General features: G+C 48.3%; 1 protein-coding gene across 3 annotated transcripts in view; it reads right to left on the reverse strand.

Annotated features, from left to right (window-relative positions):
- FANCB (FA complementation group B) overlaps nt 1–13558 on the reverse strand; it is a 186453-nt gene that overhangs the window by 44849 nt on the left and 128046 nt on the right. For all 3 annotated transcript variants that reach the window (XM_063955781.1, XM_063955783.1, XM_063955782.1), the window contains exon 6: nt 3938–4104. In XM_063955781.1, the coding sequence (XP_063811851.1) occupies nt 3938–4104 (167 nt within the window). The remainder of the gene's footprint in view (nt 1–3937; nt 4105–13558) is intronic.

Consider the following 13558-nt stretch of genomic DNA (forward strand, 5'->3'; position numbering starts at 1 on the left):
TAATAATTCCTGAAGATCTGGATACCAAGCCCTCCTTGGCCAGTCTGGACCAATGAGAATTGCTCGAACCCTGGTTCTTCTGATGATCTTGAGAACTTTTGGTATTAGTGGAAGTGGAGGAAACAGATATACCGACTGAAACACCCACTGGGTCACCAGTGCATCCACTGCTATTTCTTGTGGGTCTCTTGACCTGGAACAATATTTCTGAAGCTTCTTGTTGAGACGTGATGCCATCATATCTACTTGAGGAACGCCCCAACGATCTGCTACCTCTGCAAAGACTTCTGGGTGGAGGCCCCATTCTCCTGGATGGAGATCATGTCTGCAGAGGAAGTCTGCTTCCCAGTTGTCCACTCCCGGAATGAAAATTGCCCACAGAGCTTTTGCATGTCTTTCTGCCCAGTGGGGTATCTTTGTCACCTCTGCCATTGCCGCTCTGCTTTTTGTTCCGCCCTGGCGGTTTTTGTAAGCTACTGCCGTTACATTGTCTGACTGGATCTGTATGGGACGACCTTGAAGAAAGTGTGCCGCTTGATGAAGGCTGTTGTACACAGCTCTCAATTCCAGAATGTTTATGTGAAGGAGTACTTCTTGACTTGACCATCGTCCTTGGAAGCTTTCCCCTTGCGTGACTGCTCCCCAACCTCGGAGGCTTGCATCTGTGGTCACCAGAATCCAAGTCTGAATCCCGAACCTGCGTCCCTCCAGGAGGTGAGAACTTTGAAGCCACCACAAAAGTGAAATTCTGGCTTTTGTTGACTGGATTATTCTCCGGTGCATGTGTAGGTGCGATCCGGACCACTTGTCCAGTAGGTCCCATTGGAACACCCTGGCGTGGAATCGGCCAAATTGTAGAGCCTCGTAGGCCGCTACCATCTTCCCCAGCAGGCGAATGCACTGATGAATCGATACGCATGCTAGTTTTAAAACTTGTTTGACCATCCTCTGGATCTCCAGAGCCTTTTCCACCAGTAGGAATACTTTCTGTGCTTCCGTGTCCAATATCATTCCCAGAAATGATAACCTCCTTGTGGGTTCCAATTGTGATTTTGGAAGGTTTATGATCCAACCGTGCTGTTGAAGCACCGTCAGGGAAAGTGCAATGTTCTGCACTAGTTTCTCCCTGGATCTCGCTTTTATGAGGAGATCGGACAAGTATGGGATGACTTTGACTCCTTTCTTGCGAAGAAGAACCATCATCTCCGCCATCACCTTGGTGAATATTCTCGGAGCCGTGGAGAGCCCGAAAGGCAATGTTTGAAACTGGTAGTGGCAGTCCTGTACGGCAAACTCAGGTACGCCTGATGCGGTGGGTAGATGGGAACATGTAAATAATCATCTTTGTTGTCCATCGATACCAGACATTCCTTTTCCTCCAAGCTGGAGATCACTGCTCTCAGGGATTCCATCTTGAATTTGAACCTTTTCAAATAAAGGTTCAAAGTCTTTAGGTTTAAAATCGGTCTAACCGAGCCATCCGGTTTCGGCACTACAAACAGGTTTATAAAAAATAAAACCCTTGACATAATTTCTGTATTGCGTTCAGCACTTTGCTCTGTCCTGAACAGAAGCTGGTAAGGCTGATTTGAAAAATCGGCACGGGGGAAGGTCCTGAAATTCCAATTTGTATCCTTGGGATACTATCTGCAATACCCAAGGATCCAGATCTGAGTGAACCCAGACCTGGCTGAATCGATCTTCGGTATCTGTTAGAGGGTGCCGGCTAGATGCTGACGTGGGCACATACACTAACGGTGTGTGAACAGCACCTCAAAAGCTCAGTGTCCTGTCGGCTGGGATTACGAACCACTAACACTCAGAAGGTTGGTTTGGTCCCCCCTCTAAGTCCCACGAAGTAGGTAGACTGGCTGCCAACCAGTACTACCTGAAAATAATAAACTAAAATAAAAAATAAAGGAAACTCCTTGAAGCTCCAGGGAAATGCACCCGGCTCCTTGGGCACATTTTTCTGAACTGAGTCTAGTAGGAGGGGCACAGAGGGGAGGAGCCAGCACACACATACACACACTAAAGGTTTTAAAGTGCCAGGCTCCAGTGGACCCGATCTATACCAAATGGTACTAAAGTACAGATCCCCAGTATCCACTAGGACGTAAGAGAAAGTGCCAGATATACATATGCCGCCACAGTGCCCGATATACATATGCCCCCACAGTGCCAGATATACATATGCCCCCACAGTGCCAGATAACATATGCCCCAGTGCCAGATAACATATGCCCACACTGTGCCAGATATACATATGCCCACATTGTGCCAGAAAACATGCCCACATTGTGCCAGATAGACATATGCCCACACTGTGTCAGAAAACATTTGCCCACACTGTACCAGAAAACATATGCCCACACTGTACCAGAAAACATATGCCCACACTGTGCCAGATATACATATGCCCCCAATGTGCTCACCACTGCTGCTGTCGATGTCCTGCCTGTCCGTGTGTGAGGGCAGAAGAGCGCAGCGCATGCCTCTCCTGCCCCTCAGTCCGGTCTCCAGCAGTGGCGCGGGTATCTTAAGTCAGGCACCGGTTTGTGAGCCAATCAGAGCTCGCGGACCGGCAGCACCTGATTGGCAGCTGGTCCGCTAGATCTGATTGGCTCACGAAGCGGCACCTGATTTAAGATACCGCCGCAGCTGGAGAAGCCGGTCGGGTAGGGGTCTTTTTGCGGCCCGCAAAAGTAAGCGATGGGGGCCACATGCGGCAAGCGAGTTTGACACCCCTGGATTAAGAGTTTCTTAAATAAAATGTATGTGAGTTTGTCATCCTTTCTTTGTACTAGTATTTCATGTAATATAGATAACCTGTCACCTGTCATTAAAAAGCTAAAATAATTCATTCTAGTCTTAGTTTTACCTTTTAAAACATATATTAGACTAATCTGATAAAACCTGATCTGTCCATATAAGAATATCTCATGGATTTTAAAAATGCAGTCTGAGCACTTGGGAGAGCAGTTCAATAGTTCTATCAAACCTTGTGACATAAAGGGCTCATTGGAAGCCAGCATCTACTGTATAAATCTGTAGCATCGATAGCACTCAAGTGTGATGACTAGATTAAATGAAGAGAGAAGATTCCACTGTCACATATGAACAATTAAGATCCTGAGGCGCAGCATATAATTTCAAAATTTACATCACTGCCCTTTGATGGAAGAATTATTCCCCCTTCATACATCCTGTCAGTGCTAGATCAATTGAGCATTTTGGGCTCATTTTACGAATTCAAATATGGAGATAAAAGCAATGATTTTCCACTGTTTCATCTACTGTACTTTTGCCTGTAATTGTTGCTTTGCGTGACATTCCGCTGGATAGAGTGCACAGAGAAAGAGCTAGGCTCCACATGCATGGTAACAAGATCAGTGTTCTCCACAGAATTTTTTTCCAGTCGGGTGGCATTATGAAGTAGCCAGGGGTTGTGACAACTCAGGGGCGGACTAAACCTCTCACAGGAGGTAAGCAGCAGTACATCTTGCCCCCCTGCATCTCACTAACAGTTTGGCAGGCTCCGGGTAAGGAGGAGTGAAGGCTTTGTGTCTGTAGTGAGTGCCTCCAGAGTCACGTGGGCTGGGGTTAAGACATATTGGAGGAGGAGCACAGCTGGACCCGTCTTCTGATGGGGCACAGTTAGTATTTCAGCTCATTTGCCCTGTGCTGGCTGGTGCTCTATGGGCCAGCGTAATCATGTCTAGGTCGGGCCAGACCTATACAAGACTTTGGAACAGATTGGCAGCTGGGCAGTTTGGAAAAAATGACAGATGGTGCTCCGCTGAAAAAGGCCTTGGGGAGAACAATGAATGCAGTGTGTGTGCACCTTCCCAATACTCGTCCATGTGCTAAAGTCCTTCTCCAACACAGATATGGCATAGGTCAGCTCAGCTTTGAGTAGAATAAATGGCTTACTTACATGTCAACAGAATCTTTCAGCTTCACACCAACCACTAGGAAGTCATCAATCACTCGTTGCCATATCTTTTCAACAAAACACTCAGAGTCTACGGATGAAGAACATTTTTCTTCTGCAGATGGATAATGACACTCGTCTGCATCATCCAACAAAGAAACCAGACACTCCTTTTACATAAAAGACACAACATAAATGGTAATATTACATATTTACATACTGTATACGAAGTACACTGCATAACAAAAATAAGATTTTACTCACCGGTAAATCTATTTCTCGTAGTCCGTAGTGGATGCTGGGAACTCCGTAAGGACCATGGGAATAGCGGCTCCGCAGGAGACTGGGCACAACTAAAGAAAGCTTTAGGACTACCTGGTGTGCACTGGCTCCTCCCTCTATGACCCTCCTCCAGACCTCAGTTAGGATACTGTGCCCGGAAGAGCTGACACAATAAGGAAAGGATTTGGAATCCCGGGTAAGACTCATACCAGCCATACCAATCACACCGTATAACTCGTGATATTATACCCAGTTAACAGTATGAAATATATCTGAGCCTCACAAACAGATGGCTCATAACAATAACCCTTTAGTTAGGCAATAACTATATACAAGTATTGCAGACAATCCGCACTTGGGACGGGCGCCCAGCATCCACTACGGACTACGAGAAATAGATTTACCGGTGAGTAAAATCTTATTTTCTCTGACGTCCTAGTGGATGCTGGGAACTCCGTAAGGACCATGGGGATTATACCAAAGCTCCCAAACGGGCGGGAGAGTGCGGATGACTCTGCAGCACCGAATGAGCAAACTCAAGGTCCTCCTCAGCCAGGGTATCAAACTTGTATACTTTTGCAAAAATGTTTGAACCCGACCAAGTAACAGCTCGGCAAAGTTGTAAAGCCGAGACCCCTCGGGCAGCCGCCCAAGAGCCCACTTTCCTCGTGGAATGGGCTTTTACAGATTTAGGGTGCGGCAGTCCAGCCGCAGAATGTGCAAGTTGAATCGTGGAGCAGATCCAGCGAGCAATAGTCTGCTTAGAAGCAGGAGCACCCAGCTTGTTGGGTGCATACAGGATAAATAGCGGGTCAGTTTTCCTGACTCCAGCCATCCTGGAAACATATATTTTCCGGGCCCTGACTACGTCCAGTAACTTGGAGTCCTCCAAGTCCCACGTAGCCGCCGGCACCACAATAGGTTGGTTCACATGAAAAGCTGATACTACCTTAGGAAGGAATTGGGGACGAGTCCTCAATTCCGCCCTATCCATATGAAAATCAGATAAGGGCTTTTGCATGACAAAACCGCCAATTCTGATACACGCCTAGCCGACGCCAAGGCAAACAGCATGACCACTTTCCACGTGAGGTATTTTAGCTCTACGGATTTAAGTGGCTCAACCCAATGCGACTTCAGGAAATCCAACACCACGTTGAGATCCCACGGTGCCACTAGAGGCACAAACGGGGGCTGAATATGCAGCACTCCCTTAACAAAAGTCTGAACTTCAGGCAATGAAGCCAGTTCTTTTTTGGAAGAAAATGTACAGAGCCGAAATCTGGACCTTAACGTAACCCAATTTTAGGCCCGTAGTCACTCCTGACTGTAGGAAGTGCAGAAATCGACCCAGTTGAAATTCCTCCGTTGGGGCCTTCCTGGCCTCACACCAAGCTACATATTTTTGCCATATGCAGTGATAATATTTTGCGATCACATCTTTCCTAGCCTTAATCAGCGTAGGAATGACTTCCTCCGGAATGCCTTTTTCCTTTAGGATCCGGTGTTCAACCGCCATGCCGTCAAACACAGCCGTGGTAAGTCTTGGAACAGGCAGGGCCCCTGCTGCAGCAGAGGCCATGGGTCCTCTGAGATCATTTCTTGAAGTTCCGGGTACCAAGCTCTTCTTGGCCAATCCGGAACCACGAGTATAGTTCTTACTCCTCTCCTTCTTAGTATTCTCAATACCTTGGGTATGAGAGGCAAAGGAAGGAACACATACACCGACTGGTACACCCACGGTGTTACCAGAGCGTCTACAGCTATCGCCTGAGGGTCCCTTGACCTGGCGCAATATCTTTTTAGCTTTTTGTTGAGGCGGGACGCAATCATGTCCACCTCTGGCCTTTCCCAATGGTGTACAATCATTTTGAAGACTTCTGGATGAAGTCCCCACTCTCCCGGGTGGAGGTCGTGCCTGCTGAGAAAGTCTGCTTCCCAGTTGTCCACTCCGGGAATGAACACTGCTGACAGTGCTAATACATGATATTCCGCCCATCGGAAAATCCTTGTGGCTTCTGCCATCACCATCCTGCTTCTTGTGCCGCCCTGCTGGTTTACATGGGCGACCGCCGTGATGTTGTCTGACTGGATCAGCACCGGCTGGTGTTGAAGCAGGGTCTAGCCTGACTTAGGGCATTGTGAATGGCCCTTAGTCCCAGATTATTTATGTGTAGGGAAGTCTCCTGACTTGACTATAGTCCTTGGAAGTTTCTTCCCTGTGTGACTGCCCCCCCAGCCTTGAAGGCTGGCATCTGTGGTCACCAGGACCCAGTCCTGTATGCCGAATCTGCGGCCCTCTAGAAGATGAGCCCTCTGCAGCCACCACAACAGCGACACCCTGGCCCTTGGAGACAGGGTTATCAGCCGATGCATCTGAAGATGCGACCCGGACCACTTGTCCAACAGATCCCACTGGAAGATCCTTGCATGGAACCTACCGAATGGAATTTCTTCGTAAGAAGCTACCATCTTTCCCAGGACTCGCGTGCATTGATGCACCGACACCTGTATTTGTATTAGGAGGTCTCTGACTAGAGATGACAACTCCTTGGCCTTCTCCTCCGGGAGAAACCCTTTTTCCTGTTCTGTGTCCAGAACCATACCCAGGAACAGTAGACGCGTCGTAGGAACCAGCTGCGACTTTGGACTATTCAGAATCCAGCCGTGTTGTTGTAGCACTTCCCGAGATAGTGCTACTCCGACGAACAACTGCTCCCTGGACCTCGCCTTTATAAGGAGATCGTCCAAGTACGGGATAACTATAACTCCCTTTTTTCGAAGGAGTAACATCATTTTGGCCATTACCTTGGTAAATACCCTCGGTGCCGGGGACAGACCAACGGCAACGTCTGAAATTGGTAATGACAGTCCTGTACCACAATTTTGAGGTACTCCTGGTGAGGAGGGTAAATGGGGACATGCAGGTAAGCATCCTTGATGTCCAGTGATACCATGTAATCCCCTTCGTCCAGGCTTGCAATTACCGCCCTGAGCGATTCCATTTTGAACTTGTACCTTCGTATATAAGTGTTCAAGGATTTCAATTTTAGAATGGGTCTCACCGAACCGTCTGGTTTCGGTACCACAAACATTGTGGAATAGTAACCCCGGCCTTGTTGAAGGAGGGGTACCGTGATTATCACCTGCTGGAAGTACAGCGTGTGAATTGCCGCCAGTACTACCTCTCCTCGAGGGCAGCAGGCAAGGCTGATTTGAGGTAACGGCGAGGGGGAGTCGCCCCGAAACTCCAGCTTGTATCCCTGTGATACTACTTGCAGAACCCAGAAACCCACCTGTGAGCGAGCCCACTGGTCGCTGAAGTTCCCGAGACGCACCCCCACCGCACCTGGCTCCACCTGTGGAGCCCCAGCATCATGCGGTGGACTCAGAGGAAGCGGGGGAAGATTTTTGATCCTGGGAACTGGCTGTCTGGTGCAGCTTTTTCCCTCTTCCCTTGTCTCTGTGCAGAAAGGAAGCGCCTTTAACCCGCTTGCTTTTCTGAAGCCGAAAGGACTGTACCTTATAATACGGTGCTTTCTTAGGCTGTGAGGAAACTTGAGGTAAATTTTTTCCTTCCCAGCTGTTGCTGTGGATACGAGGTCCCAGAGACCATCCCCAAACAATACCTCACCCTTATAAGGCAGAATCTTCATGTGCCTTCTAAAGTCGGCATCGCCTGTCCACTGCCGGGTCCCTAATACCCTCCTGGCAGAATGGACATTGCATTAATTCTGGATGCCAGCCGGCAAATATCCCTCTGTGTATCCCTCATATATAAGACGACATCTTTAATATGCTCTATGGTTAGCAAATAGTATCCCTGTCCTGACAGGGTAATAAACCATGCTGCAGCAGCACTATCCATGCTGAGGCAATTGCAGGTCTCAGTATAGTACCTGAGTGTGTATATACAGACTTCAGGATAGCCTACTGCTTTTTATCAGCAGGCTCCTTCAAAGTGGCCGTATTCTAAGACGGCAGTGCCACCTTTTTTGACAAACGTGTGAGCGCCTTATCCACCCTAGGGGATATCTCCCAACGTGACCTATCCTCTGGCGGGAAAGGGTACGCCATCAGTAACTTTTTAGAAATTACCAGTTTCTTATCGGGGGAACCCACGCTTCTTCACACACTTCATTCACTCATCTGATGGGGGAACAAAACACTGTCTGCTTTTTCTCCCCAAACATAAAACCCCCTTTTTTTTTTTTGTGGTACCTGGGTTAATGTCAGAAATGTGTAATACATTTTTCATTGCCGAGATCATGCAACGGATGTTCCTAGTGGATTGTGTATATGTCTCAACCTCGTCGACACTGGAGTCAGACTCCGTGTCGACATCTGTGTCTGCCATCTGAGGTAGCGGGCGTTTTTGAGCCCCTGATGGCCTTTGAGACGCCTGGGCAGGCGCGGGCTGAGAAGCCGGCTGTCCCACAGCTGTTACGTCATCCAGCCTTTTATGTAAGGAGTTGACACTGTCGGTTAATACCTTCCACCTATCCATCCACTCTGGTGTCGGCCCCACAGGGGGCGACATCACATTTATCGGCATCTGCTCCGCCTCCACATAAGCCTCATCAACCATGTCGACACAGCCGTACCGACACACCGCACACACACAGGGAATGCTCTGACTGAGGACAGGACCCCACAAAGTCCTTTGGGGAGACAGAGAGAGAGTATGCCAGCACACACCAGAGCGCTATATAATGCAGGGATTCACACTACCCAAAGTGATTTTTCCCTTATAGCTGCTATAATACACAGATTTGCGCCTAAATTTAGTGCCACCCCTCTCTCTTTAACCCTTTGAGCTTGAAAACTACAGGGGAGAGCCTGGGGAGCTGTCTTCCAGCTGCACTGTGAAGAGAAAATGGCGCCAGTGTGCTGAGGGAGATAGCCCCGCCCCTTTTTCGGCTGACTTTCTCCCGCTTTTTTTTGGATTCTGGCAGGGGTATTTTTCACATATATAGCCTCTGGGACTATATATTGTGATTATTTTGCCAGCCAAGGTGTTAATATTGCTGCTCAGGGCGCCCCCCCCCCAGCGCCCTGCACCCATCAGTGACCGGAGTGTGAGGTGTGCATGAGGAGCAATGGCGCACAGCTGCAGTGCTGTGCGCTACCTTGTTGAAGACCGAAGTCTTCTGCCGCCGATTTTCAGGACCATCTTCATGCTTCTGGCTCTGTAAGGGGGACGGCGGCGCGGCTCCGGGACCGGATGATCGAGGTCGGGCACTGTGTTCGATCCCTCTGGAGCTAATGGTGTCCAGTAGCCTAAGAAGCCCAAGCTAGCTGCAAGCAGGTAGGTTCGCTTCTTCTCCCCTTAGTCCCTCGTAGCAGTGAGTCTGTTGCCAGCAGATCTCACTGAAAATAAAAAACCTAAAACATACTTTCTTTTCCAGGAGCTCAGGAGAGCCCCTAGTGTGCATCCAGCTCAGCCGGGCACAAGATTCTAACTGAGGTCTGGAGGAGGGTCATAGAGGGAGGAGCCAGTGCACACCAGGTAGTCCTAAAGCTTTCTTTAGTTGTGCCCAGTCTCCTGCGGAACCGCTATTCCCATGGTCCTTACGGAGTTCCCAGCATCCACTAGGACGTCAGAGAAAGGTTTTGTGTTCACATATGTGAGGTCAAGAATCAGCATATCAAAATGCTATTTACTTTGTTATGTATTTAGCACCTACTCAAATACAGCAAAGGCTATGTACTGACATATATTCCATTCTTGACTTGCAAAATACTCCAAGCAACCTGTATTCTTAAAAAATGTGGATTAGCTTAAATCAGGGCTTTCATTTTTTGGTCTGTGAATAAGGGCCCTCATTCCGAGTTGTTTGCTCGCAAGCTGCTTTTAGCAGCTTTGCACACGCTAAGCCGCCGCCTACAGGGAGTGAATCTTAGCTTATCAAAATTGCGAACGAAAGATTAGCAGAATTGCGAATAGACACTTCTTAGCAGTTTCTGAGTAGCTCCAGACTTACTCGGCATCTGCGATCAGTTCAGTCAGTTTCGTTCCTGGTTTGACGTCACAAACACACCCAGCGTTCGCCCAGACACTCCTCCGTTTCTCCAGCCACTCCCGCGTTTTTCCCAGAAACGGTAGCGTTTTTTCGCACACACCCATAAAACGGCCAGTTTCCGCCCAGAAACACCCACTTCCTGTCAATCACATTACGATCACCAGAACGAAGAAAAAACCTTGTAATGCCGTGAGTAAAATACCTAACTGCATAGCAAATTTACTCGGCGTAGTCGCACTGCGGACATTGCGCATGCGCATTAGCGACTAATCGCTCCGTTGCGAGAAAAAAATAACGAGCGAACAACTCGGAATGACCCCCAAAGTGTGTGCACAATACCTATATATATTAGGGCTTTTATTTTCTGCAGTCTAGACAATGTTGAATTCGGGATTTCAACGTATGCTTTACAAGTGAAATTCTTTGAACTTTTTGGATCTGATACTCTCATCTGGTAACATTTAGGTGGGAATTGCCTTTGGTAATTTACTGCGGGATAATTCAATTCAGAGCTATTCAATTAGCCGAGACGGCAGCCGACAGTGCTGCATTTATGTAGGATTTTTGCGTCACGTTTGAACAGAGGGAAAAAGAAATCCCTGATAACTCGTGGGTTAACGGATGTGGCAACCCTGCTAACGCATAGGTCCGTGATCTAATCATAGAATCTATGTGTTTATTGCCATTAACATACACTGCTCAAAAAAATAAAGGTAACACTTAAACAACACAATGTAACTCCAAGTCAATCACACTTCTGTGAATTCAAACTGTCCACTTAGGAAGCAACACTATTTGACAATCAATTTCACATGCTGTTGTGCAAATGGAATAGACAACAGGTGGAAATTATAGGCAATTAGCAAGACACCCCCAATAAAGGAGTTGTTCTGCAGGTGGTGACCACAGACCACTTCTCAGCTCCTATGCTTTCTGGCTGATGTTTTGGTCACTTTTGAAAGCTGGCGGTGCTTTCACTCTAGTGGTAGCATGAGACGGAGTCTACAACCCACACAAGTGGCTCAGGTAGTGCAGCTCATCCAGGATGGCACATCAATGCGAGCTGTGGCAAGGTTTGCTGTGTCGGTCAGCGTAGTGTCCAGAGCATGGAGACGCTACCAGGAGACAGGCCAGTACATCAGGAGACGTGGAGGAGGCCGTAGGAGGGCAACAACCCAGCAGCAGGACCGCTACCTCCGCCTTTGTGCTAGGAGGATCAGAAGAGCACTGCCAAAGCCATGCAAAATGACCTCCAGCAAGCCACAAATGTGCATGTGTCTAATCAAACGATCAGAAACAGACTCCATGAGGGTGGTATGAGGGCCCGACATCCACAGGTGGGGGTTGTGCTTACAGCCCAACACCGTGCAGGACGTTTGGCATTTGCCAGAGAACACCAAGATTGGCAAATTCGCCACTGGCGCCCTGTGCTCTTCACAGATGAAAGCAGGTTCTCACTGAGCACATGTGACAGACGTGACAGAGTCTGGAGACGCCAAGGAGAACGTTCTGCTGCCTGCAACATCCCCCAGCATGACCGGTTTGGCAGTGGGTCAGTAATGGTGTGGGGTGGCATTTCTTTGGGGGGCCGCACAGCCCTCCATGCGCTCGCCAGAGGTAGCCTGACTGCCATTAGGTACCGAGATGAGATCCTCAGACCCCTTGTGAGACCATCTGCTGGTGCGGTTGGCCCTGGGTTCCTCCTAATGCAAGACAATGCTAGACCTCATGTGGCTGGAGTGTGTCAGCAGTTCCTGCAAGATGAAGGCATTGATGCTATGGACTGGCCCGCCCGTTCCCCAGACCTGAATCCAATTGAGCACATCTGGGACATCATGTCTCGCTCCATCCACCAACGTTGCACCACAGACTGTCCAGGAGTTGGCGGATGCTTTAGTCCAGGTCTGGGAGGAGATCCCTCAGGAGACCATCCGCCACCTCATCAGGAGCATGCCCAGGCGTTGTAGGGAGGTCATACAGGCACGTGGAGGCCGCACACACTACTGAGCGTCATTTTGACTTGTTTTAAGGACATTACATCAAAGTTGAATCAGCCTGTAGTGTGTTTTTCCACTTTAATTTTGAGTGTGACTCCAAATCCAGACCTCCATGGGTTAATAAATTTGATTTCCATTGATAATTTTTGTGTGATTTTGTTGTCAGCACATTCAACTATGTAAAGAACAAAGTATTTAATAAGAATATTTCATTCATTCAGATCTAGGATGTGTTGTTTAAGTGTTCCCTTTATTTTTTTGAGCAGTGTATTAAGGGTTGCTAAAAAGGGTGTTGGGTGAAAAAGGGGTTGGAATCGAATAGCCCCAGGAGATAAAGCCTGAGGCTACACCCCCTTTTTCACCCCATTAAATTAATGGGGCTAACAGAATTCCCCCCTAAGATAAAACTGGACTCAAAGTCGCTTTACGTACAGTATATCAAAAAGATGGTACATTGCACAAAGGCATTAGTATTACAATAGGATGAAAAAGTAAAATTCTATGTTTCTATGTAACATACAGAGTAAGAACAACTAAGAACAACTAAACCTAGAGAGCACAATAAGCATACTGCAGGATTGGTGCATACATTTTGGGTAATAACTTCTACGTGTTATATATTCTACCCACGAAAGGTACCAGGTGAGGAAGCAGTATTGGGAGAATTGCCCTGAGTGGAATAGGTCATGCCCAGAGGAGATGACATAAAATGGGTGGTTGCAGCATCTTAGCGCTAGGGGTGGTGTTGGGGGTAATTCAGACCTGAACGCTAGAGTGCGTTTTTTGCAGCCCTGCGATCAGATAGTCGCCACCTACAGGGGAGGGGGATAGGCCTGTGCAGGTGTGCAATCGCATTTGTAACAAAGCTGCACAAACAGCAATCCTGCTGATTGGGGCTGGAGCTGACATCAGACGCCCTCCCTGAAAATGGCTAGTCCCGCCTGCGTTTTTCCTGAGACTCCTGTAAAACGGTCAGTTGCCACCCACAAACGGCCTCTTCCTGTCAATCACCTTGCTATGTCCTGTGCGATTGCTTTTTTCGCACCATCCCGTCGCTAGTCACCAATGCCCGGTGCAGTCATCCGATGCGCCGGCGCAATGAGGTGCATACGCATGCGCAGTTCAGATCTGTTCGCCCGCTGGGCGAAAACGCACAGCAGCGATCGGGTCTGAATTACCCCCATGTCATTTTTCATCCTATCCACAAGCATTCCAGGTGAAGTAGCCATGTTGGGTGCACTATGAAGGCTATGGAGGTAAGCCATACACAGACCTGAGGCACATATGGGAAGACTGACATGTGGTTAATAGTAGTATATACC

This window comes from Pseudophryne corroboree, chromosome 2 (assembly GCF_028390025.1).
Source record: "Pseudophryne corroboree isolate aPseCor3 chromosome 2, aPseCor3.hap2, whole genome shotgun sequence".
Classification (NCBI taxonomy): domain Eukaryota; kingdom Metazoa; phylum Chordata; class Amphibia; order Anura; family Myobatrachidae; genus Pseudophryne; species Pseudophryne corroboree.